Source organism: Micromesistius poutassou (assembly GCF_964030765.1).
Source record: "Micromesistius poutassou genome assembly, chromosome: 17".
NCBI lineage: Eukaryota > Metazoa > Chordata > Actinopteri > Gadiformes > Gadidae > Micromesistius > Micromesistius poutassou.
The window spans coordinates 16845489-16869778 of record NC_140287.1 but is presented as its reverse complement, the minus strand read 5'-3'; the positions used below and the strand labels follow the sequence as shown (position 1 = coordinate 16869778).

Genomic DNA, 24290 nt, shown 5'->3' with positions numbered 1-24290 from the left:
CAAAAATTAACATATTTGAATACATAGTATTCAAAATAAAGCCTATTTGTTAGAGCACCAGCTAGAAATGTGTATTGTAGAAATGTATATATTCAATTAAATGCATTTATTTGTTTTTATTAGCGGTTTATTTGTTATTAGCGTGACAAGACGACCGTCACGCGATGAGAACAATATCCCGAGTTTGAGATCTCATCTCAATCATGGGATATTGCCCAATAACCCGAGATAGAGAACCAATTAAATTGCGCCATCTTAGGAGGTTCACGTGTAGCATATACTTATTGGATATTAATCAATCACGATCCAAGGCTTGGCACAAAACATTTTTTCTTTTGCATGAAAAAAATAAGTAACTAATTCAGTTTATATTCATATTTTATTACAATGTGATACAGATAACACAATTTGCAATGACCTACCCTTAATTATGATAAACGATGAAAAATGTGTGTTACATCCTAATCCATACAGCCTATTTCCATCAATTGAAATAAAATCATCTCATGGTTCGAAATATCATCGGCCATTCAGCAAAAGACTTCCAAAGAAAAGGAAGAGGAAAATCAATGATCAAACTTTTACGACTGAACCTAAATGATCCTGTATCCTGCATTACATTTTCCAAAAAAACGAGAAATTCCTCCAATCCTCCATAAAGACGTAACTGGACAATGTTGACGAGGTCCTCAAGACCACTGTTTATACGATTCATACTCATGCCATTATATACTTCCTGAATGTTCCGTTTTGCAATGTCTTTATACTGAGCTAGGTGTTTCTTTGCATCTTCAATGTGTTGTTTTGAAGATATCAATGGGTTTTCCCCGTATGCATAGATCCCGTCCATCTGGGAGGCCAACTCTGGGTGTTCAGCTCTGAGGGAAGCGATGAGCTCGTCTGCCTTGTGGACAAGCATCTGCAAGAAATCACTAAAGCTCTGGAACAGCTTTTCCAAAGACATCTCCCTCCAGATCTGAACCGCCTGCGCTCTCCGTTGAAGCAGGGATTTCCAAGCAGACATTAGTTCTTCCTGGATCTCTGGTCCCTTAACAACAACAGCAGTTGCCGGGATTGTAAACTCTACTCCTTGAATGCCACTAGTTACAATGTTCCAAATGGACTCCATTAGCCCTGAGAACCTTTGCATGGCTCTGTCAAATCCTTTTGAAGTATAGAGGCGGGCCCGCTGGAAAACCTGCAGCCCGGTCTGCTTCTGATCAGATCCGGGCACAGGGATCTCCATGTTGCGTAGCAAGGTCAAAATGGCTTCCACTGTGTTTTCAACAACCTGCTCAGCATATTTGCTTAATTTTGTAATGCTGTTAGAAATGTGCACATTGAGGTCAACACCCTGCTTGTACATTGATTGAGAGCCAATCTGATCAATTAATTCCTGCAGTGCATTGACAGATTTAGCAACGTCCTTGTGAGCTAGTTCCATGGAATTAGTGAGTGTGTTCCTCAACTTCATTCCACCACGATTAAGGTCAAAACCAAAGTGGGCAGTGTGGTATTTATTAATGAACTTGAGCACTGCTTCAGTAATGGCAGGCAATCTACCCTTTAAGCCTTCAATAAAATCAGCAAGGACTTCTATATTCCAAGAGGTCTGTATGCTTAGCTTTTCTGAGTTTTTAAGAGTGGCCTTGACACTCAGAATATCAATATCCTTTCCAGGATTGCTCTGTAAAAGTAGAAAAGATCGATTTTAAAAAGGAAGTAATAAGCATAGCATATTGATAGAAATGCCCGCAACATTTTTTTTTTTTACTGTATCTTACCAAATACCGACTGAACAATTTTCCATGTAGCTGTGATAGAGACCTTCGCTGGAGATATAGTCCAAGGAAGCCTGATGATGGAGAAGACATGGATGCTGTGATTCCATCTTTGCGCGAGGCATAGCGAAAGCTCAGATCCGCAAAGGTCGGGCTGGTGACGTCAACATTAACTGTATGATGAGACACCCTAAAAATAAATACAAAATTATATTATATGGGGGAAAATACATTCTTAGAGGTTGTTCTGTTAGGATTGTGTCATGCTATTATTTGTCATTTATAATGTTATGCCCATCCCCTGGAACATAATAATTACATTGATGAGGTAAAATTAGCTTCATGTTGTATCTAAAATTTTACTAAATGCTTTTCACAATAGTTAGCAATTTGAGAACTTACATGGCCTCAGCAGTTTGACGTTTAACCCTTAAAAAATAAAATAATCCACAATAAGAAATACATTCATAACTAAGATGCACACATGACACAAATTTAACTACACATGTTTTAGGACTCAATTCTGAGATTCACTGAAATCTTTGGACATGCCTTGTACTACAATACATATTCATATTATTATATTATGAATACATTAACTTTTTTAAAGCAAAGACATTAAAGGCTAACACATCGGCAGTATATTTTGTGTATTTACCTCATATTTTGAGCAAACGTATGTTGCCAGGCTACATTTACATCACTGTGAATGAAGTTGCAATTCCCATGAAGATTCGTGACTCCGTTGTCAAATCCAAGAGTTGCTGCGGCTGCAAAAAGATTATAAAATGACATTCAATTCAGTTGCCGATTGCTAATATCAATCTTCTGAATGAAAACTGATTATAATGATAATAATAATTCAAAAGAAACATATCATACCATCGAGATCATACTCCAAGAAGTTGATTGTGGAAGAGCAGGTAGACTTTGCGGCTGTGACAAGACGGGAATCCTTTTTCTCCACTTTGGCTGTTGTTGCCACATTGTATCCGGGTAAAGAAATCTTCCATGTAGCAGTGAGGGCGCCAAACATTGGGATGAACACACTTGAGGGCAGATATATGGCAATTTCAGGAATTTCCATAATTTGCTGTGGAATAGTGATGAATGGACTTTCACTAGGGAGTTGGAAGGCGGAGATGGTGATTTCATGTTTGGGTATCTTGAGTGAAAGGAAGGACATTTTTCCCGGAAGAAACTGGGTATCTATGTTATAGCTGGGAATGGACATTTTTGGCAGGCCAGGCAGCATGATGTAAAAAGCTTGAGTAGTGATTGTCTTTGGAATGTTCAAATTCTTCAGATCAACAATGAAAGGTTGCACTTGCAAGGTCGTAGATGGGACATCAAAGGCTGGAATTGAGATTACTGGTGGTAGTATAAAATTATCAGGAAAGTCAAGGTTGTCAATTCGCATATCAATTTTCCGTATGCTAGATGGAATTTGTTTAACCCAGCTAGGCACGGCCAGGGTATGTTCAGGGATGCTGAAAGTGACGCCGTCGTCTAATATTTCAGATGGTATGGAAAACAGTGTTCCGTTCTGGCTCTTCGTGTACACAATGCTGAAAGACGCATTAAATGATTGTGGATCGTTTATTTTAGCGTGATCAAACCTGAGCACATTCCAGAGGGTCGAATGATACACAGGCAGTCTCAGGGACTTCAGGAACTGTATGTACGCTTCAACTGAGCCAGTCATGTCCATTCGTACTTCAGCCTCATCATTGGAGATCACTAAATCAATGGCATCGCTGAATGCCCCCAGTTGTCCTCCGCTATGCAAGGTGAAGGCCTGCTTCTCCCTTGAAATGGCTAGGTTGACGTTCTGAATGAGCACAGCTGATGACTGACGTGCATCACTGTCCAATGTAGCCTTTAGGGTTGTCAGTGGAACAAACTCAAGTGTTCCTTTAGCAGTGTGTTTCCCCAGTGTATCTACAAATGCAAAGTTGGCATTATTATGGCTGGTGTATTCCATTGTTGCATAAAGCCGCCGCAGGGAGACTTCGAGTGCAGACCTCTCGTCCAAATCTAAATGAAAGATGTTCTTTCTGCTGCGCAGCTCCTGCTGCCGGTCAATGTTTGAAATCAGAAGAAATTTAAAAGCTGAACGCAAGCCATTTGCATTAAGGTAGAAACTGGCTTCATTTTCTAGATCTCCTTCAACACTGTAATCGTCCATCACTAAAACGTCTGTTTTTCCTTTAGTAGATGTGTCCAGTGACACAAATGATGTAAGAGCTTCTAGTATCAAATTATGATCTATGTTACCCTTGGCCACAGAATGAATCAATGGAATTGTACACATGTATTTCAGCTTCATTTTGGAGACTACATTTGGTTTGGTCCTGGTGTTTCCACGGAGTTCTTGATCCACTTCCACATTAAGGAAGGGTAGATTGAGTTTTGCGATGTTGGCCATTGAGCTTTCCATGCTTTGTTTGGTGAGGCTTATAGCACCGTCATGGTTTGCTTTTAGATTTTGGTGCTCCACAGACAGAGATGTAGCCAATTCAAATCCCCTCTTTCTTGTCAAACTAGCAGCTCCGTCCAGTTTTCCATTTAAAAAATCGGAAACCGAAGTTGATAAAGCTCCGAATTGTGCCACGATGTCAGACTGGTTGAAAAAGTTAGCATTCACCTGCAGCGTAATCACAGAGGACTTAAAAGAGAACTCATAAGACACATTACCCAGTGATGGAATCCAGATTTTGTTTTGTATGGCAGGAAGAGTAATAGCAGGTAGGGTAAGTTTATTCAGCGTCTCTGGAAGATGGATGACAGGCAGTTCTAGCGATGGCAGAACAAGAGTATAGGATGGCACAGAGAAACCTATGGCTGGAACTTTAAAACGTGGTGTACTGAACTCTTTTGGAACAAAGTAGCTGAAAGCTGGCATCTCTGCCGTAAAGGCAGAAACTTCAATATTAAGGATTGGTACTGTATATTGAGGGAACTTGAAGATTTGAGGAGGCTGGCTAGGAGTTTCAATATTGTGCTTGGTATAATGTTTCTTTGCTTGGTTATAGGAATCCTTCAGACAAGCAAACAACATATCTCTATAATCTTCAAAGATACCAGGGAGAATATCACCAATTTCACTGTAAATTGATTCAAAATTGACATCAATGCTGTGCATTTGTGGGTTCTTATGGTAATGAAGGTCAAGGTTCATATCAAATGTTTGTTGAGGAGTAGTAAGTATGGATCCTATACCAGCATGTTCCCAAAGAGAAAATTCGTTCAATGCAGGTGTTTTAATTTCTAGGTAAGGTACTGTTATCTCTGGGACACTGAGGGGAAGAGTCAAAAATTCCAAATTAGCCTCACCGTATGCTGTGGCATGTAGGAACCATCCCATATCATTGTTTTCCATTGTGCAATTGTGATTGTACTTATATTGGTTAAATCTAGTTGAAGCAGCCCAACCAAGCCGTTGCTGTTCTGGATTAAGGATTAGGCCAAAGTCATGCTGGAAGTCTGACTTTCCAGTGAGTTTGAGCGGAAGAGAGATTTTGGCATTGCATTTATTCTTACAATTGAACACTATTTCAAAGGGCTGAACCAAGAATTCCAAAGAGTGAGACACTGGCCCACTCAGTCTTCCAATGAGTTCAGCATCATAAAACGCTGTCAGTGCAATTTTCAAGTCTCCAACATGTGCCTCGCCCTTTAAAGAAAATACGCTGCTTTTAAGAAATGGAAGTTCAGCCTCAGCTTTTGCATCAATAATGATGTGACTTAGTATTACTGATTCAGCAGTAATGTATTTCTTAAATTTTATGGCATTACTATTAGTTTCTCCCTCAATGGTTAACGTAGCAGTGCCAAAATTGACGGCGAATTCCAGATCACATTTGTGCGTGCCTTCATCAGAATAGTCTTGAATGGACCATTTTCCATTTCCAATGTTTTTAATATTTCCAGAAACAATACCAGATTCTATTTTGGTTTCCATATTTTGTGTCATTGTTGCTTCACTTGAGAATTCAGCCATTGGAATGTTCAGGTTATGATTGTAGGTTGTTTCCATTCCTGCTGTGATTCCACTCTTTAGTGTAAGTTTTCCCTTGTTGACCAGGTTACATGAATTCATTTTAGTAGTTATCTTGGCAGTGGTTGTAACAGCTACTTCAGCAGATGGTTCAGTTATGGTCAATGATCCCTCATGCTCAATAGAAAAGGCTACATGAGTGACTTTTAAAGTCTCTGTAAACATCAACTTCTTCATTCTGGGAGCTTCTACACGAGCCATGGCATCTAAGGAATAGTCAAGGAGATCTACATATGACATGCCCTTGGAGGTTAAAAAGGCAGTAAACTGTGGGGTTTTGAAAGTAGTTGTTGAGTTCTGGATAAGTCCTGTTGTTACAAGGGTGTAAAAGGGAGAGTCCAGTCTGAATTCACTATAGAGCTTGCCAAAAACTGGAAGACAAATTTCACTGGGTATCTCAGGCATTTTGATCTCTGGAATAGGAAGCATTGTAATATTAAAGTCTCCCAGATTCAATTTGGGAATGTTGATTACAGGAAATTTTATTTCTGAAAGAGTAATTTCTGGGAAAGTCAAATCTGGCAGATTAAACAAGTAAAGAACTTTAAGATCTCCAAAGATTTCACCAGGCTCAATCATTGGGATCTCATACTCTCTGATGCGGTCTATTATTGCAATTATGTTTGTTTTGATCTCTTTAAAATCAATGGTAAATGAAGGGATTGCAAAATTGAAGATAGTGAATCCTGGAACTAAAATTCTATCTGGTATGCTGATCTCCTGTAGTTTGTTCATTTTTATTTTAAATTCGGGAATGGTTAGGTCAGTAAGTGGAAAACTGAAAGATGGCACTACAATTTCAACCCTCTTCAGAGCATCCAGAACACCAAGCATGCCCTCTTCAATTTGATGAATGATGCCTTGGTCATTTGATATTTTGTGAATCTGTGCCATTAGTTGACTCAACTTCTCAGAAATGAAAGTGATCATATTAGAGTAGGACTCACTCACCCTTTGAAGGTGGATGTAGATTTCATCTCTGATGTCCATTCCAAGGACTCTTTGCCTGGTGTCTTCTAAGATTTCCTTCACTTTCATCTTCATGTCAACGTAAGCTGTGGTGTTAATCACATCATGGAGGTTCTGTAGAACCTCAGCAACTTTCGTGTTTTTGAGCTTCTCAATGTATTTGATAATTGAAGTCTGTATTTCTCTTAAAAAGTCCCTAATGGCCTCTATTTTATCAACTATTCCATATGTTTTAATCTGGTCATTAAGGTAGTTTATTACTTCAGCTATTCTTTCATTAGACTCGTCAACAAATGAATTGTAATCAAAATTCCTCATTGAATTTAGTGTTGATGAAATGCTTTCATTTAGCTCATGAATGATTTGCTTCAAGTCAATTAATTTAAGATTCTCAGTTACACGATATAGAAATTGCTTAATTTCATCATAGATATATTGAAACTTATTGGATAGAGATTTCAAATGATCAACTGCTAACTGTACAGTTTTTTCAATTTCTAATTCTTTAATGAGCACCACTAATTGATCTAATAAGTCCTTCATTTTTTCATCAAGATCATATTTAACAATAAGATCCCTAATGTATAAATACACTGCATTGAGTTTGTTTGGTATTTCATATTCATCAATCCAATTGATAATAATATCTTTCATAGACTCAATCACGTATGTTATATCAGAGTAGGGTATGTCATAAGAAAGTTGCTGAACATACTGAGGTATATCAAATGAAATAATATCATCTCTTAAATCCTTGAAAAACATTTTGACATCAAAGGTCTCAACTACATGTTTTAACGTAGTGATGGTTTTCTTAAATTTTTCCAAGATATTGTACTTAGCATCAAGATCCTGCAGCCAAGCAAGGCTGCTTTCTGTAAGTTTTTTCAAATCAATCTGTCTTACAATATCCTCCAGAGAATTGATTGCTTTGATAAGTGTGAGTCGGATTTTGAAGTTTTCATCAAAGTCCATGAGTTTATTCCCAATTTTTGAGAGTGTATTTGATATGAAATCATAAAAGTCTCCTCTTGATACAAAGTCTTTGATTGTACGAATTACATTTTGGATTTTGTGGGCAATTTCCAGCACTGTTTTTTCAACGTCGGTTATCAGTTTTTCCACAGCAAGTTCCAGGTCATCTATTGTTACAGAAAAGTCCTTTGTCAAATAAGTTACCTTTTCTTTAATTTCTTTTACTTTGTTCTCTAGATCCATTTGTCTTATAAGATCATTCACCTCCATAGGTATCTGATTCAGCCTGGTTCTAAATTGTTTAATTAACAAAATAATATCAATGCTATTGACGTATTGTTGCAGAGATTCAAAAGCATTCAGAAGAGCTCCTTTCACAATGTCAAACGCAGCAGGCAGGCTCTTTATGAAAGGAATCTCAACAATATGGCAGTCACTGTTCTTATCATACTTTAGAAAACCGGAGGTCTTGAACTCTTGGATTTCTGGTAATTTTGTTTTTCTAATGTAATCCAATTGACTGAAAAGGTCTGTAAGAAGTACGCTAGAAAACTCAAATCCAATTTTTTCAGGGTCATTGTAAGTATTGATTTCCTGATTGTAATCATTGCTATTGATTTTGGATTGAGACTTCCAGTTCAGAGACTGTTTGTTGGGTGTTAGCAGCCCATGACATTGGTTATCAATAAGAGCAGAGGCCACTCCTCTTTCTGACGTATGCTCGGTTGATGCTCGGCACTCATGTGAATATGCTACTGCGGCTGTTTCAGCCTTGATCAGCAGCTTGCTATAAAGTTGTCCGGTGTGTTTTCCAAACAGATGTAATTCTCCATCGCTGTTGATGAGTCCGTCCAGGGTGAAACTAAATGGCACAGCCATGGTGCGAATATTGCCATCAAAACGTAAGGATTCAGAGGTGACTTGTGCGTCACATATGGATTTGGAGGCAAGTCCAGCAAATTCAAATTCACAGTTGTGACTCAGCTTGACACCCATTATTCTCCCAGATGCACTTGATTTCATGTTCCCTGCCAAGTCTGCATATTTGATTTGGTACGTATGTTTGATCTGATCTGCTTCTCCATTGGCTCCTTTCAAGCTTCCTGTTAGGTCCATCATAATTGGTTGAAGTCGCAGGTGTCCCTCATTGTTTAAATTTAAACTTTGGAGCTTCAAGTCATTGGTTACATCTATTGACATGACAAATGGTTTCATATTAACCCTGATATCATGTTTGTAGTAAACATTTTCACAGATAAAGTTGTCTGTTTTGGAGCGGAGATCTGCAGTCCATAGAGTGAGGGCCAGCGTGTGGCTATTTTCGGTTTTTACCTGCTTCAGTGATCCCACTGAGTTGCTGGAAATGCTCAACATTCTTTTGTTTAACAGGACGTTAAGGTTGTTTCTTGTGCTTGCATCGTGTGCATAGCCCTTGACGACGCCGTTCAATGACGCTTCTGTAGTCGTGACCTTGACTTCAATGTTCAGCTCCCCTCTAGCTTCCTCAGCCACTGCCTTTGATAGGGACGAGAGGGTCACTCCACTCTGGTCCATGTTGCTGTTAAAAACGTTCTCAAATGTTACAGGACTACACTGAATGTTATTAGTTCCACTGGTGGTCACACCGTTTTGGTTAATTGTTAACGAAGCTTTGTGCAGAGCGCGACCTACGTTAGAGGTCAGCGAACCTTCCGAATTGATTTTGAGTCCACGTGAAGTCACAGTACCAGCTAAGAGGGAGAATGCCCTGTTCGTTGCATCATCTGCCTGGGACTCGACTCTGAACACCACCAGTTGACCGGACAAGCCGAGCTCAAGCTTGCTGTTGAGCATTTTACCCAGAGCCGCCGCAACCACATTGCTCTTCAGGGTCACCTGTGCATCTTTGTACTTAAGCTCTAACACATGCTGCAGTACTTGATCCTGTACATTTGTCTTGGACACGATGTTCAACTCGTTGTTTGCGTAGACTCCCCGTATCACGTTGTTGAGTTGGACCAGCGGCGAGCTGATGCGCAGGTTGGACTCTCCCCTGCCTTCTCTGACCCGAGGAAGGAGGACGTAGCTTTGTGTGTAGGCGGCCGTGGTACGCAGCGGACCCAGTTCAAGCAGTCCGTCCAACGTGCCGTCTCCTGTGACTTTATCAGCGGTTGAAGACAATATGGCCGAGTAATCAAGAGAGCTTTGCAGGCCCAGGGGACTTGATACTAGGAGCTTGTAGTTTACCCTTGTAATTACATTGTCTGTTATTCTTAAAGCTTCAGAAATGCTGAAGGTTGCATGAATGAGGCTATGGCTAAGGGAGCCATTCACGATATACTTTACATTATCAACCTTTCCAGACACCATCCCGGTACCTTCGACAGCAAACAAAAATGACAGTAATGTCAGTATTAACAAACAGAAAAGGTTAAGGCTGACATCTTATTAACCTTTTCCTTTTCTATCTAGTAACAAAGCACACATGGTTCTCTTCGATTATGCATTTTAACTGTGTGTTATCTTACCTTCAATTTTATATGACAATGGGTTGAAAGGGGACTGGGCCATAGCTTTGTACTGGACAATGTAGTTCGGTACATCCATGGTGTTGTTACCCCCGGCAATGGTGCCTTCCCAATTGTAAAGGTTGCTGTTGATCTTAGTGGATGCCTCAAAAAGACCCAGGAGAGGGACGGTGAAGTCCAGGGATGGCGGAACGGTAAACGTCGGTACTGGATAGGTTTTTGCAGGAATGTGGACACCGAGTGTTGGTAGATTAATGTCGGGTACGGATAAGGTGGCGGGGAAACGCAGCTCCTCTGAGGTCTTCCCTCCAAGTGGTAAAGGAATGTTCACATCCATCTTGTCCTTGTTGAACTGGTATCTGAATAAACTGTCTCTGTTAAGAAGTCAAAACACACGTCATTTCAATACAAATATAAACAATCCATGTATTTGAAACATGCAAGGTTTTGTGAGGTTCATCTATTCATAAAAGTGGTATTAACATAATACCACTGTAAAAGCTAAATCCAGTGAAAACTTACGCTTGGAAAAACAATTTTTCAGGCAGTGCAGGCAAGGTAAGATCTGAGATGCTTCTCTTGCTCCGTAGTTTTTCTAGCGAGGGGATGCTTGCAGACAACTTGTCCAGCCAAATATGACCTGCCTTTATGGGGTTCATTATGGGGTACATTGCAACAAATAACAGATCACTGAACGACTACTAATATTCAAATAAAAATGTAATAAACAGTGATAATTGTAATAAAAAAATGTAATAATTCGTCAGTGAAGAATTTACCTCAATGACTTTGGTGACAATGTGACGTAGCTTCATGTCCGTCTGGGCCACCCTTTGCTCCAGAAGGGCATCAATGTGTTGCTGCAGTTGCCTATGGTAGTTCTCTATGTTTGGAATCAGTTTCTGGATGTCTGAATTTGTATCAGAGTTCACTTCAACCTCAAATTTGTTGTCATCTGTGAAGCGTTACCAACAATCCAAACAGAGAAACAAAAAAGGTAATTTGAAAAACGTATGAATAAGACATATTGGTGTACACATATATTTTCATAATTTCCAGTTTGCCATAGCCATGTCAACGTTTACCATATATCAGGGTCACTTTCTGCACGGAGTTGGTCTCTGGGAGGTTAAGGGCAGCTTCCACAGCCATGATCACCGCATCGTCGTTCTTCAGGGTCAATGTGAGGGTGGTGTCTGCTTTGAGGGAAGGAATAGCCATTTGGAGTTCTAACATGGCGTTCTTCATCATCTCAAGCCTGTATTGAAAACAAGACATTCCACGTCAGACAGCGTTATAAAAATGTCATGGCCACTGTCAACTCACCGATGAACTCCAGAATTACCTGGTACGTCCCACCAGAGTCAGCTGTGGGATGTGCTTGTTGGTTACGTCAAAGGTGATGCCTTTCATTTTCTTGCCCTTAATATTAGTGTCGGAGACAGCTAGTTTTATACCCAGCTCCACGTCAAAATCAGGGATGTTGACCTCAGTTGTAAAAATTTTCTTGTTGCGGTTGTACTTCAGGGTGGCTGTTGCTTCTTTTGATTCGGTGCCTGGTTGATTCAGAGGAACAGCCTAGGTTACCTCCAATAATGTTGACATTGGAAATTCTGAAATGTGTTTTAATAATCATTGCATGTATTGGGAGAACATCCATAGAAAGCCACAAACCAGGTGACTAGCACATCAACAACATCCTTAGTGTTGAAAGAATCCTTTTGACCACGTCATAAAAATACCCAGTGTTAAGTTATCTTTCGCCTTGAGGCATTTAAATTGCACTGTTTAAGAAATAACTGAAAAGAAAAGGCGTAATGTCCCACGTTGAAATCTATGTAAAAAGGGTCTATTTTAAAATATCTGTAGATGCTGAAACTTGAATTGAGTACACAGTGTTATTATATTAAAAAGCTAGAGTTTAATTATTCCATTTCCCTACCTTCTGCCTTCAAAGAGAGCTTCAAAGAGTCCACTTTATGGCGACCATCTTTACCCTCACGAAGTGTTTCTCCGGTGAGGGTGGCAGTGTACTCTGAAACTTCCCCCGTGGGTTGGATCTCTATTGCGAACCTGACAGTGAAATAAAGGTTTCAAAGATCATATTATCATTTGGTCAGTGTAGACATCCATCTTAATAAGTATAAACTAGGCTATTTTATGTTTGCTCCCATCAAACCCTTTTCAGTGTAGGATCTCATGGGTCGTGTTGGGGTTGTGTTAATTAACTCTTCAGAGATTATCCCACTAGAAGTCTTAAACTGACATGACATTAAATCAAGATTAGCCTTCTTGCTTTCAGGCTAGGGTATTTCCAACCTTTAGCAGGCAATACATTCACACACATCCAGTGTGACAAACTTTGAAGTTAATAAGCATCCACTATCATAACACGAATAAGCATTTACCTGGTTTCTCCTGTAAGAGGGTAGTAGGGGGTTTCATCTGTGGAGTTGACGTTAGAGTAACGCGCAGTAGTGCACAGCTTCAGACCAGTGAAAATGGTATCACATTCCGTAGACTCCTCAACCTTATCTTCCACCATGGAAGGCACAGTGGTGATCCCACTGGACGAGACCGATAGTACCTTGTTGCTGATTTGGAAGAATTACATTTAAATCATGAGCAACATATACGTACATACGTCTGGGATGGAGTTTATAGCCATGCCATTGCTCCTTGAACACGTTTGTAATAACTTGGAAGCAGGCTTAGCTCGTACCTGAAGCTAAAAGCAGCGTTTGTCTTTGGGGCAGGGATAGACAGCTTGAGCTGGTTGTTGCTCATGGTGACCTTGGCGTTGAAGGACGTCTCGTGGTGCATGTTTGTGTGCATCTCGAGGCCTGCCACGACAAAGTCTGGAAGGTGCACTCCCATTTGGGTAATGAATTCCAAGCCAACTGAAGGCATGAAAGACAATTGCCGCTACAAGGTAAGATATAGAAAATGTGAAAAAGATTCATTCTAACATAATATTAGTTTTGTATTCATTTATCTGATACAAGAAACCGAGGATTCTAGTCTTTTTTGGGACCCCTCTTTGTTTATCTTCAGATCCTTTTCATTGGAGGACATCGAGCAGCAGAAACCTACCATGCCAGGAGCCAAATTCAAACCTCCTCGTGCGCCGGGGGCTATCACCCCAGCCAGCGAGAACTTCAGAGGTAAGCCAGAAGCCGTGGGCAACGACATTACACTTTCCATAAAGATGTAGTGTGCAAAGAGGTCATTTTCAGTGCTTGAAGTCAGTGCTGCAATTGCCTGTTTGGAGAAAATACACAATAACATAGCCAATTGCGAGCGAGATTTTGTTTTTGTATTTTGGTGTGCTTAAGCCTCAAGCAGTTCAATAAATAATACATGTGTTATTTAAAATTGTAATATTTATTAGCTTCTGAAAAGCTTTTACCTTGGCGGGTAGCTGCTTGAAGAACGTCTGATAGTATGTATACAGAGTATCAGCCATCTGCTTCATTTCACTGGACTTGACGTATCCCATCTCCCTTCCTAGGAGCGTCAGGTAGGCAGTGACCTCTGGGGGTGGGGAGGAGCCCACGTCATTAAGGAGGGAGTTGACGCTGTTCTTGATGTCCAGCAGTAGGTCCTGTGGGAGCTGGACCATAAAGAGAGAGGTCTTTCAGGTGTTTCAGGTTGACATCACCCGGAGTTGAATGTATATTTTATGTGCATAACAGATGTCCCTGACACCGCGTTACCTGTCTTTTCATTCTGTTTCCGTCTGGGGCCAATCGGTCCAAAATCCCCTGGAGCACCTTGGGGACTTTGTAGGCTCCAGAGTTGTACATGGAGTTGGACACAGCTTCAGGAAAGAAGCCCCTCTCTCCAAAGAGAGCATCTAGGGTCGGCTCAAATCCTTTTCCCTCTATGCCGAGCTAAAGATTACAAAAATGGATCAAAGGAAAATAAAACAAGTTAATAAGGAAATATTAACCCTGCCATTGGGTAAAGTGGAAAAAGGGTTTATTTTATTTTTTTGTTTATTTTGGTAACTGATGTACTCCCACAAGTATGTGGTATTGTTCACTGAAGATACTGAACCGTAGAAAATGTGAAGAGTGTTACAGTTCAGTAGGTATAATTTCTTGAGATAGTTAGCATTGTAGGTTCTTCATCTTCGTCAGGCTTCATAAAAGACTCTGATGAAGACTTTGGAAGATTTGACCTTAAGTTTGAACAGTGATTCATTACTTTACAAAGCTCTACTGGTTGAACTACATTAAAACTGTGCACTCATCAAAAGTAATCAACGTCCCTCCAGCCAACAACAATTGAGTAAACATCCATGGTCATGGTATAAGCATAGTCATCATTTCTACATTTAAATAGTTTTATAAACATAAATATTCTTTTAACAGATGAATACATCACAAACTTAAGTAATTTGCACCGCCATGATAACCTTGTACAAGAAATGATTTTCGCAGTGGCGTAAATATCGACGGTGCAACCGGTGCAGCTGTCCGGGGCCCAGACGCCGTCAGGGGCCCATGGAGGAAGCCTTTTGGGGCCCCCAAAATGCCGTCCTTATATTTCTTCCCCATATCAATATTGTCTTTATAAAAATCTGATCGCCGAAAATCCGAAAATCCGATCTCCCCCCCGTCAACAATCCCGTCCGATCGCAACTCCGCTATGGCATCAACGGTGCAAAAATATTTGCACCGGGGCCGTCGACCATGATGTTACGCCACTGGATTTTCGTCATAAAATGACATAAAAAAAGCCATACCTCAAAGATGTCCTGCCTGAAGTCGAGTACCCTGAGGGTGGTCTCCAGCATCACCTCCCTGGGCAGCGTGTCGGCCCCGTCGAAGATGAGGTTACCCTGCACTGAGCCCACTGCTGTCTCCAGCCTGTAGTTGTCGGACGTGCTGAAGCCCGTGAACGCGGAGGACGGCTGGCCGCGCCACGCCGCCTCCACGTAACTCCTCAGTCTTCAGGAAGGAACCAAAAATTATTTAGGCCACGGCAACAACAACTGAATCTAAATGTAACTAAATCTTTTGCTATTCATTTCCATTTTCCACTCAACATTGTTTTATAATGAAAGAAGGAATGAACAAATTAATTTTAAAAAAAAGGAGTTGTTGATTATTATAAACCCTCACCGCTGCATCTTTGGGTCGATGGAATTGCGGATGTTGTCAAGGTGAGAGAAAACAAAGTTCTTGAGTTGTGGTTCCTCCTCTCCCGCCAGGGCGTCGAGGAGTTGTGTGATCAGGGCTTGGTCTGCCCGGGTCATCAGGATGAGGTAGGCCGCCACGCGGTGCTCCACGGGGCGCTGGGAGTTCCTGATGATCTCCAGGAGGACCGTCTGAATCTGCAGAGTTGATTAAAGTCTAAAGTCAGTTTCGGTGCAAAAAATAAAGGCCCCTCATGAATGCCTTTGTGTTCCAAAGGAAGTCTCCTCCGAATTTGGAAGAGAGTGACATTGTAAGTAATTACAAAAGTAAAAACTAAAGACGATGGGGAACGTTCTCTCAGATAGTTAAGACATGAAAACAAGATAAATACACATGTAAGAGCTTAAAATAAGGTTCAAGGGAGCCTAAGTCTATGCTAAATGTATACGCTTTACTGGGCTTAAGCACTATAACCTCTGTTTTATTTTCATTTAAATTTAAGAAATTGATGGACATCCATGATTTGATGTTGGGGTTAGGGTTAGTGTTAGGGTTAGGGACAGTCTAAAAGCCGTTGAACTGAGTGGGGATCTTTGAGTTTGAGTGGCATATACATTTTGGTATCATCTGCATAACAGTGGAAACAGATATTGTGTTTTCTTAGTGTAGAACCTAAGGGTAGCAGGTGAAGGGAGAAGAGGATAGATCCAAGAACAGACCCCTGGGGGACCCCATAGGGGAGGGGTGCTGTGGAGGAGGTGGTAATCTTCAAGATCTCTTGAAGTTTTTAATTGAATGCATGTCAGTTAAGTCCATATCTATCGCCATCACAATGTAACACACGGTGATTCAGCCTATGTTCCGCTGATGAAAGCCTCTGCATTTTGGGGAAATTATTAATGTTAGGAACTTATTGTCGGTGCCAACTTTCCCACCATGCGTTCAAAAGACTTCCACAACAGACTTGCTCTACAACTCACTTTTGTGTGCTATGGTGTGCGTTTCTTTTTCACCACAGTTGACGCCAAAGTGACACTGCATACAACATGTGTAAATAACTAACTCTGTAACAAGGACACCGCAATGTAAAGTTCAACCAAATGTTATTTCTGGGTGTGCGACATGAATTAATGAATGCTACAGTGTTGTTGTCTTGCTTCCTGCTCACGCTCAGATCCTCCTCCTTAAGTCAAACAGAAGGTGGTGGAGTACATTAATACGGTCGTCGTTCTCTTATTACTGTACCTCCTCGGTGATGCGCATCCGCCTGAAGGCCTGGATGGCCGCCTTCTGGTTGGACTGCGGAGCCGTGGCGCTCCCGGCACACCGCAGGATGGACGCAGTCAGTCGGTCGCCGTCTTTCTGAATGACTTGACCCATGACACCGACGACCTGCAGTTTAAGGTTGGGAGTTCATTCCAGAACAACGTTTCCTTCACTCTTGACTAGTGGTGGATTTCATGATTCGTTTGAATGAATCAGTTCGCGTCGGTCAGTTCGCCAAGAAGAGTCGTTTGTTCGTTCGTTCGTTCGTTCGTTCGTTCGCATTTCCGGTAGCGGTGAATCATGATTCTCAGTCACTGAGTCGGTCAGACTCGGCTCCTCCCTTGTTCTCGTTCTCAAACGAATCACGATCGTGCAATGGTGCAAACGGTCATCAATCAACACAACATTAAATAAGTTCCTTTTAGCTGAGGAGCGCTTCATGTTCGGAATCGGGATGTTGTTGCCCGGCTGACTCTCGTGACTTCTCAGTCCTCGAGTCTTCACCGCTAAACACAGTCAGCGAACGAATGGCGACTCGCGAGTCATCACGACTCAGCGACTAGTGGGTGGAGCTGGGAGTCGAGTCTCGGAGAACGAACGAGACGAACGACGACGAACGAGTGGCGAATCAGGTCGGTTCGTTCGTTTTAAAGAGTCGTTCATTCGAACTGATTCGAGCCACCACTACTCATTCCCAGTGTGTCTTCAGTCATGGGTCATCTGTGTTGACTGCTAATTCTGTTCGCCTGTGTTCCTTATTTAAGTTCCCTATTTCTTTACTTTATACGTTGGATTATACTGGCACTGGGCCACTTTATCATTTATACTGGTTATACTGTTTGTCCTTACTTTAGCATTTATTTAGGTTTTCCTGAGTATTACTTTAGCACTACTTTTAATTGTATTGTTTTATATCTTGTGTCTCTTCCTTCACTACTGCTGTGCTGCAACACAAGAATTTCCCTTCCGGAAGATTGTGTTAGTAAGAAGTGTCATCTATCAATCTATTCTTGCCCATTTGTCAGTCCATTTTATTTATATTGTTTTGTTTTGGATTCAGCTATGTTGTATTACAAATAGGGTCAGGGTAAAGAGGGCTTTCTCTAAACTACAAAAAATTTTTATCGATTAAACATAACGTGGGACCATCCTGTCAACAATATTGACCTTTTCTAACAATTTATCACACGGCTCTTCTCAACGCTGTGTAACGCTCCGTTCACTTCCATGGGCCTTCCCGACTTCCGGCAATCAATTATTTTTCGATAATGACCGTTGCTAAGCATAAAATGACTGTCAAGGAAAGTGGATTTTTTTACATCTTTCGTATCACTCCGCAAGTAGTCCGGTAACTTATCAACCCCAGCGTACTCGGTTGTCAAGCGACGTCAACGTCTTTGGCGGACTATTTCTCTGCTGATCAACGCTACGAATGCTGGTAACAAAGTTATTTTTTCGTTTTGGCAAGTAGCCGTGTAATAAGTGTGACAATGTGTAGAACGCCGGTCGAAAATAAGCCCCTTCAGGGCGAAGCAAGACACCTCTGCTTTGCGTGGGTGTCCGGTTCGCCCTACCGGGGCTTATTTTCCCGATAATGACCGGCGTTCTATACATTATCCCTTACATAAGACATTGTTGGAACACTTACCCGCAGTGCAAGGAAGGACTCTTCTGGGTTCGCTGAGCAGTCTTCTAATATAGTCGCCATGAATTCTGAAACTTCCGTCAATTCTGGGATCACGAGTCCACCACTGGATCTGTGGAACCTGTAAGGTATGTTGAGCAATATCACACGAGAGGGACTGCTGTTTTACTGGATATCGTCCTGTGATTTGCTCAAGGTCGTACAAGGCCGCAGAGCCAGTGTGGAGACCTAACCCTAACCCTAACACTGATAATCAAAGGTAAGAATGGATAAAAAGAACAGAGACGGATCGGAGGAGGCACATGGTCGCACCGTACCTCCTGACGGTGTGGGCCAGGGCGTACATGACGGCCTTGCTCTGTCTGAACTTGGCCGTGCTGAGCACGTCCCGCACCCGTCGGGCGTCGGGGCGGCCCTGCAGGCTGAGCCCGTACACCAGGGCGTCCGTCTCCAGGGGCATCCCTCCCCCCGCCCGGGCCGCCTGCAGGACGCCGCTGGTGCACTCCGCCGTGCCGCACTGGAGGAGCGCCTGCCAGGTCAGAGCGGCCGACGCCTCCAGCATCTCGGGCAGCGCGCCGCTCAGCGTCTCGTTGCGCAGCCCGCGCAGGCCGGACACCAGCGCGTGGAACAGGCCCGCCCGCCGCTGGCCCTCGCCCGTCCCGGCCAGCTGCTTCAGGTCCTCCAGTGTGCGGAGGACCCCGTCCTTGGTCTGAACCGGAGCTTTGTCCTCAGCCTCTTGGAAGTGAAGGCTGCCGCCGCGCCAGGGCTCGACCTCTGCACACAAAACCAAATCCAACAGACGACACATAGTAGGACATAAGAGAACATTTCTGGATCGATTGACTCAATGGATGTCAATCCATCCTCTTAGCTGCAGAACCAAAGTGAAACACTGCGGGTTTAATCAAGACACAAAGTTATCCTCACCAAAGTTTCTGCTATTAATCCGTGGAGATTCCTGCAAGGTCAACCTTTGAGTAACCACAGACGACAGACCGTTGTCTCTGCAAGGCAACCAAGAATAAATCCGCTATAGTGAGACTTTTTTTTTTCTGTACATCAATGCTCAACATAGATTCTTACGTGGATATGAAACTTACTTGTGAGAGAAGGGCAGGAAGACGTGAGTTTCTGTGCATTCAGCTGCCGACATGTGCTTCCTCCGGTTGTCAAACTGGTAGTTACAATTTTGGGTGCTTCTGATCATCTTAGCCATGGGTTGATGCTACAGATTAAGAATCATTAATTATGTTGTAATCTAATTTGTTTATATATTTTAAGTTTGTAGGGCCCCCCTAAAGTGAGCCATATAGCAATGTTAAACAATCAGAGTACAATATTGTGACACCTATTTGATATGAAGAACACCTGTACATTTTACATATTACTTAGCAATGCAGTATTTACTGTGAACAATGGTCAATACAGAGAAGAATGTTTAGTGTGTCTGACTAAAATAAACAGCAAGTATTCCACATGTCATTTTATGTTCTGTGAGTTACAGTGCAAGTCAAAATAATTAAATCTTCTTTGGATGAACGCTGCAACCTTGAAAAGGTAAAGTTTGAATCAGTTGTATTCAGCAATTTCTGTATACATCAGTGCTTGGCAATCACATGGAGGATTTCATTTTGGGTAAATGGCAGGTAATGCCATTACAAAGAAGCAAAGAAAGAAAATAAAAAAGCCTAGGTGACCAACAGACAGACCACAAACCTCGTGTGTTTTTCCAATGTGGCCCACTTGCCAACAAGTAATGCTTTGTTAGTTTTGGTTTGTATTCTGGACTTTGTTGATTGACATTGTTGTTGTGTCATCACTTGCTGCAATAGCATATGGTAAAGGATCCCAATGATGTGTTTTGAATCAATTAATATGCCCCCAATTTGACACAACCGGCTGTATGTCTAATGTTTATGTAGCCTGGTTCCGCCCGCCTCTGTACTTCCGCTCAATTTTCATTTTCCTTCAGTACTTCGGTCTGGGAGTAGTGTATGTTCGAACGATTTATTTTCCCTCAAGTTTGTCCCTCCAATCAGTAAACAGGAGGCGCGGCCTGAGGACAGTGACGTACAGGTCGTGCGCGAGTTTCAGCAGCAGGAAGAAATACGTCACGACCAAACGTTAGCGACTGGTTAAGGCAGATCCGGAGTGGCACTGGGCAGAGCCAATAGGTTTTAAACTTCAACAGCACCCGCCTTCAACTGAGCAATCGTTTGTCTCTATAGCAGTTCTAGACCATCGTTATGAATGAAATGAGTACGAAGGTCTAGTTAGGACTAGGCTAGTGTTTATGTTGGCCCTTCATCTGAACGCGGGGGCGTGGTTACCAGTGTCTGGATCAGGGCCAGGGGACTGCTGTCCTGCACGCGGCCAAAGAAGTGGTCACATTCAGAGAGGTCTCTGGACAGTGACACGTCGGTGGCGATGTCCTTCCGGGCGTTTACGGTGTACTCTGTTGTGCACACGCCATGCACAGTGTTCTGGCAAAGAGGGAGGGAATGTTTTGTTTACAAGGAACATTCTGTGAATGCATGAATATTTCACCTGCAACCCATTCCTTGTGATATTGAAGAAGTGTCATCAAGTGGAACATTCAGCTGTGTGGTGGTTTTATTGGGCTTGTTTATGAATATGGGCCGAGCATTGAAGCACGAGGCACTCACCATGTGGTTGTTGTGCTGCTCCTCCTCAACCGGCGCCAGCAGCGCTGAGACGATGCCCCTCTTCACGTTCAGGATGTTCTGCTGCTCATCTGGCTCGGGGTACAGGTCGGCTTTGGTGACCTGCTCCACGGTGAACTTTAAAGGGTTCCTGGATATAATGATGGAGAACGGAGCAACGCGACAAAATGTTCAAAATGTTCTGGTGCTCTTCAATTTTTATTTCTTCACAGACACCATGATACACCAAAACTATTGTCCATGATTTACGTGGACGGCATCCAGTTCCATATAATTATATGAAGAAATACAATGTGCCAGATTTTTTTTAGATTAGATTAGATTAGGTTTGTTCTCAGAGACAATTGATCAATTCTCCATTCTGTGAATCTTCCATTTCCGAAAATAAAGACTTATAAGCCACACCACTCACTGTATTTGTGGTACAGCATTGCTACTGGGAGATCATTTAAAAAAATATATATCTCAGATGGAAACCAGTCAACGATACGGCACTAAGGAGCGTCCTGCCGCGTATCCAATGCCCAGTCTCAGAAAAACACGTTCTCGCACTCACGTTGCCATGGCAGCCTCGAAGGCGTCCGAGGTAGCCGCTGGCCCGTAGACGGGCCGGCCCTCGGCGTCCATTCCGGACACCTCGCTGAGCGCACAGGACTTGGTGTGCAGGATGAACTTACAAACCTGGGGGACGTCCAGCTCCACCTGCAGGTGGGCGGCGGGAGGACATCACAGGGAAGAGATAACTGCTGTTCACTTGAGCCAAGTCAAATCACCAAATACATTTTTTAAATGATTATAGCACTTTTTATATATATATAATTTAAAAAAAGAATGCGTACCTGACAAGTCACCTTGGGGCCGTTCCTGAGGCTGGAAGCCCCCTCCACCCCGTTCCTACTCTCAGTGCTATACTGGTACACATATTTTTTATAGGCCTTGTATCGGCTGGCCACTGTGTGAAGGAAAAGGTACACGGGCAATAGGGCTCTGTTACTGCTGTAGGACAACACAGGTGCCACAGTTACCATGACATTGGTTTATGGTTTCATTAGTTTGCTCTTTATTTTCTCGCATACTAATTGTATTCTACATACGTGTTGTTTATATTCCATTTAACAACCTTTTCTTTTCACCTCTGTGATCTAGGAAATTCTGTGGTGATCAAATCCCTTTATCTGTCAGCTTGCTTGTTATAACATGTATTTGATGAACCCTCAACCCAGGGTTCATAACCCTAACCCTAACCCTAACCCAGGATTCATAACCCTAACCCTAACCCAGGGTTCATAACCCTAGCCCTAACCCAGGGTTCATAACCCTAACCCAGGGTTCATAACCCTAGCCCTAACCCTAACCCAGGGTTCATAACCCTAACCCTAACCCAGGGTTCATAACCCTAACCCAGGGTTCATAACCCTAACCCTAGCCCTAACCCAGGGTTCATAACCCTATCCCGTCCAGATCATGATTTGAAACCAGACCCCAGACCAGCATTTTCTGGCGATTCAATTACTGTTCTTTTTATGCACCCTGAAACTCTACTGACTGATAGTTAAACGCTGTAGTATAGTTATAGTATTGGTAATAGTTATTGTATATAGTTATACTGATAGCTTTATCTTAACAACACATTCCATTGACCCATGAACAGAGGACCAGGGTGCAATGGCCTCTGCAATCTTGAAAAAACAGGTCAATTTTTGGCGACTTTAGAGCACAAGTAGACGTAAATGCGTCACATGTGGTTGCCACAAATAATGTAACACAAATCTAAAGCCAATAATTTTTACAAACATGAAATGAGAACTGGCAATGCAATTATGAAATTGTAAACTTTGAGAAGCAGATAACAGATTTAAATCCACTTACAGACACACGTTGATGTCTGCTCCGCGTTCTCGTTTCCTTGCTCTTGAAGATGAGAAAATGAATTACAAAAGTAAGGCTTGTTAATAAGGAAATAGGTGACTAAAGTTAAATATGTGAGCACAAAGTAAATTAAATGTAAACTGAGTAGCTATATTTAAAGCAATGACAGTCAATCATTGTATACATATATGACAAGTATATAAACATGTTTTTAATCTATTTAGGATGAACAGCCCAGTTGAGTTGTAGTCAGAAAGATATTTGCATTCCATTACAAATCCATCATAATTTACTATTAGTGTGTTGAGTATTTACCAGAAATGTTGGGTCATTAAAATATTATTGTAAGTAGTAATGGTTAAGGCCGCCGTGTTGTGCTAAGGTGAGAATAATGCTAAACTTACGAGCTAAGGCGTAGCTGCTCAGCAGAAGCAAAATAAGCAGCTTGTTGCCCCCCATGACGGGCAATAGAGGAAAGGAAAACGCTCAACAAAACGCTGTGCGCTGTGCTCTTTCTGTGGCCTCCAACTCTCCTGACTGAAACATTTTTATCTGGGTCTTTTATAACGTCCCCCTCTGTATATCCCACCGTCCTCCACAAAATCCTTCAGTAGCCTAAAGATAAATAACAGACAACTCAAAGTTCAAATTGACTATAGCTCTCAGCAGGGGTAGCCTAGACCCTAACCCTAACATTACAGAGGGCTAAACGTATAAGCTTGGAAAGATATTTTAAAATATATTTATATTTTTTATATTTTAAGAATGGAAAGACAGCATCATTGAGTCACGGTCATGATCAAAACAGTCACGATCAAATGTTTATGTGAAGTCACATAAGGAGAGCTTCATGTATATTGTTGTGTCTGTCATTCACAATCCACCTATCGAAACCATTTTCAGGAGAGTTCTGATCATTAGGTAAAATAAAACACATTCAACATACGGACTCCCGAAGGGTTATGGTGGGGAGTTTTCTTCTTAGCTACTTTATGCGCAAAATTGTATTGCAAGGTAATACACGTAGTATTGTGAGGGAACGTCGTACAATAAATAAAAACACCATGAAAAACAAAACCGCACCATGACCTTTATGGGGTAAAAAATAACAGAAAACCATAAAACCATAGACCATAAAATAACACAACAATATTAAGTCAGCCAAGTCAAATATGTCTTACAGTACAAAATAAACTAAATCTTAATGTGAAATAATATGGCTTAGTTATATATTTTGTCATTTTTATACATTTTATTGTTTAATTGATCAAAATAAAGTTTCTGTTTTAATTGATTCCTGTGCTAATACTACCTACATAACCCTAAGCCCTGAACCCCAAACCCCCTCTGACCAGCTTACCATGGTCGTTTACATAACGTTACTGCCCCG

General features: G+C 41.8%; 1 protein-coding gene across 1 annotated transcript; it reads right to left on the bottom strand.

Annotated features, from left to right (window-relative positions):
• Positions 1-360: 360 nt before the first annotated feature.
• Positions 361-23481, bottom strand: apoba (apolipoprotein Ba). Its single transcript, XM_084482407.1, has 29 exons — positions 23305-23481; positions 22901-22942; positions 21871-21983; positions 21588-21733; positions 21014-21161; positions 20678-20830; positions 19448-19572; positions 19275-19351; positions 18665-19121; positions 18351-18468; positions 16682-16828; positions 15422-15633; positions 15043-15247; positions 14009-14185; positions 13702-13905; positions 13386-13553; positions 13015-13217; positions 12701-12886; positions 12235-12365; positions 11638-11848; positions 11378-11550; positions 11072-11247; positions 10815-10936; positions 10293-10666; positions 2664-10142; positions 2440-2551; positions 2184-2210; positions 1785-1971; positions 361-1687 (listed from the first exon to the last, which is right to left on the bottom strand). Exons 1-29 carry the CDS (start codon positions 23357-23359, stop codon positions 500-502), a joined length of 13116 nt encoding a protein of 4371 aa, XP_084338533.1. The 5' UTR covers positions 23360-23481; the 3' UTR covers positions 361-499.
• Positions 23482-24290: the final 809 nt, after the last annotated feature.

Bases quoted from the DNA above. Each gene is read 5' to 3' on its own strand.
- apoba (XM_084482407.1), bottom strand. From the start codon at position 23,359: ATGGGGGGCAACAAGCTGCTTATTTTGCTTCTGCTGAGCAGCTACGCC. The intron at 19,573-20,677 runs GTAACCACGCCC...CTTAATCTGTAG, and splicing joins TGGCCCTGATCCAGACACTG to CATCAACCCATGGCTAAGAT. The intron at 15,634-16,681 runs GTACAGTAATAA...TCAACTCTGCAG, and splicing joins GGATGCGCATCACCGAGGAG to ATTCAGACGGTCCTCCTGGA.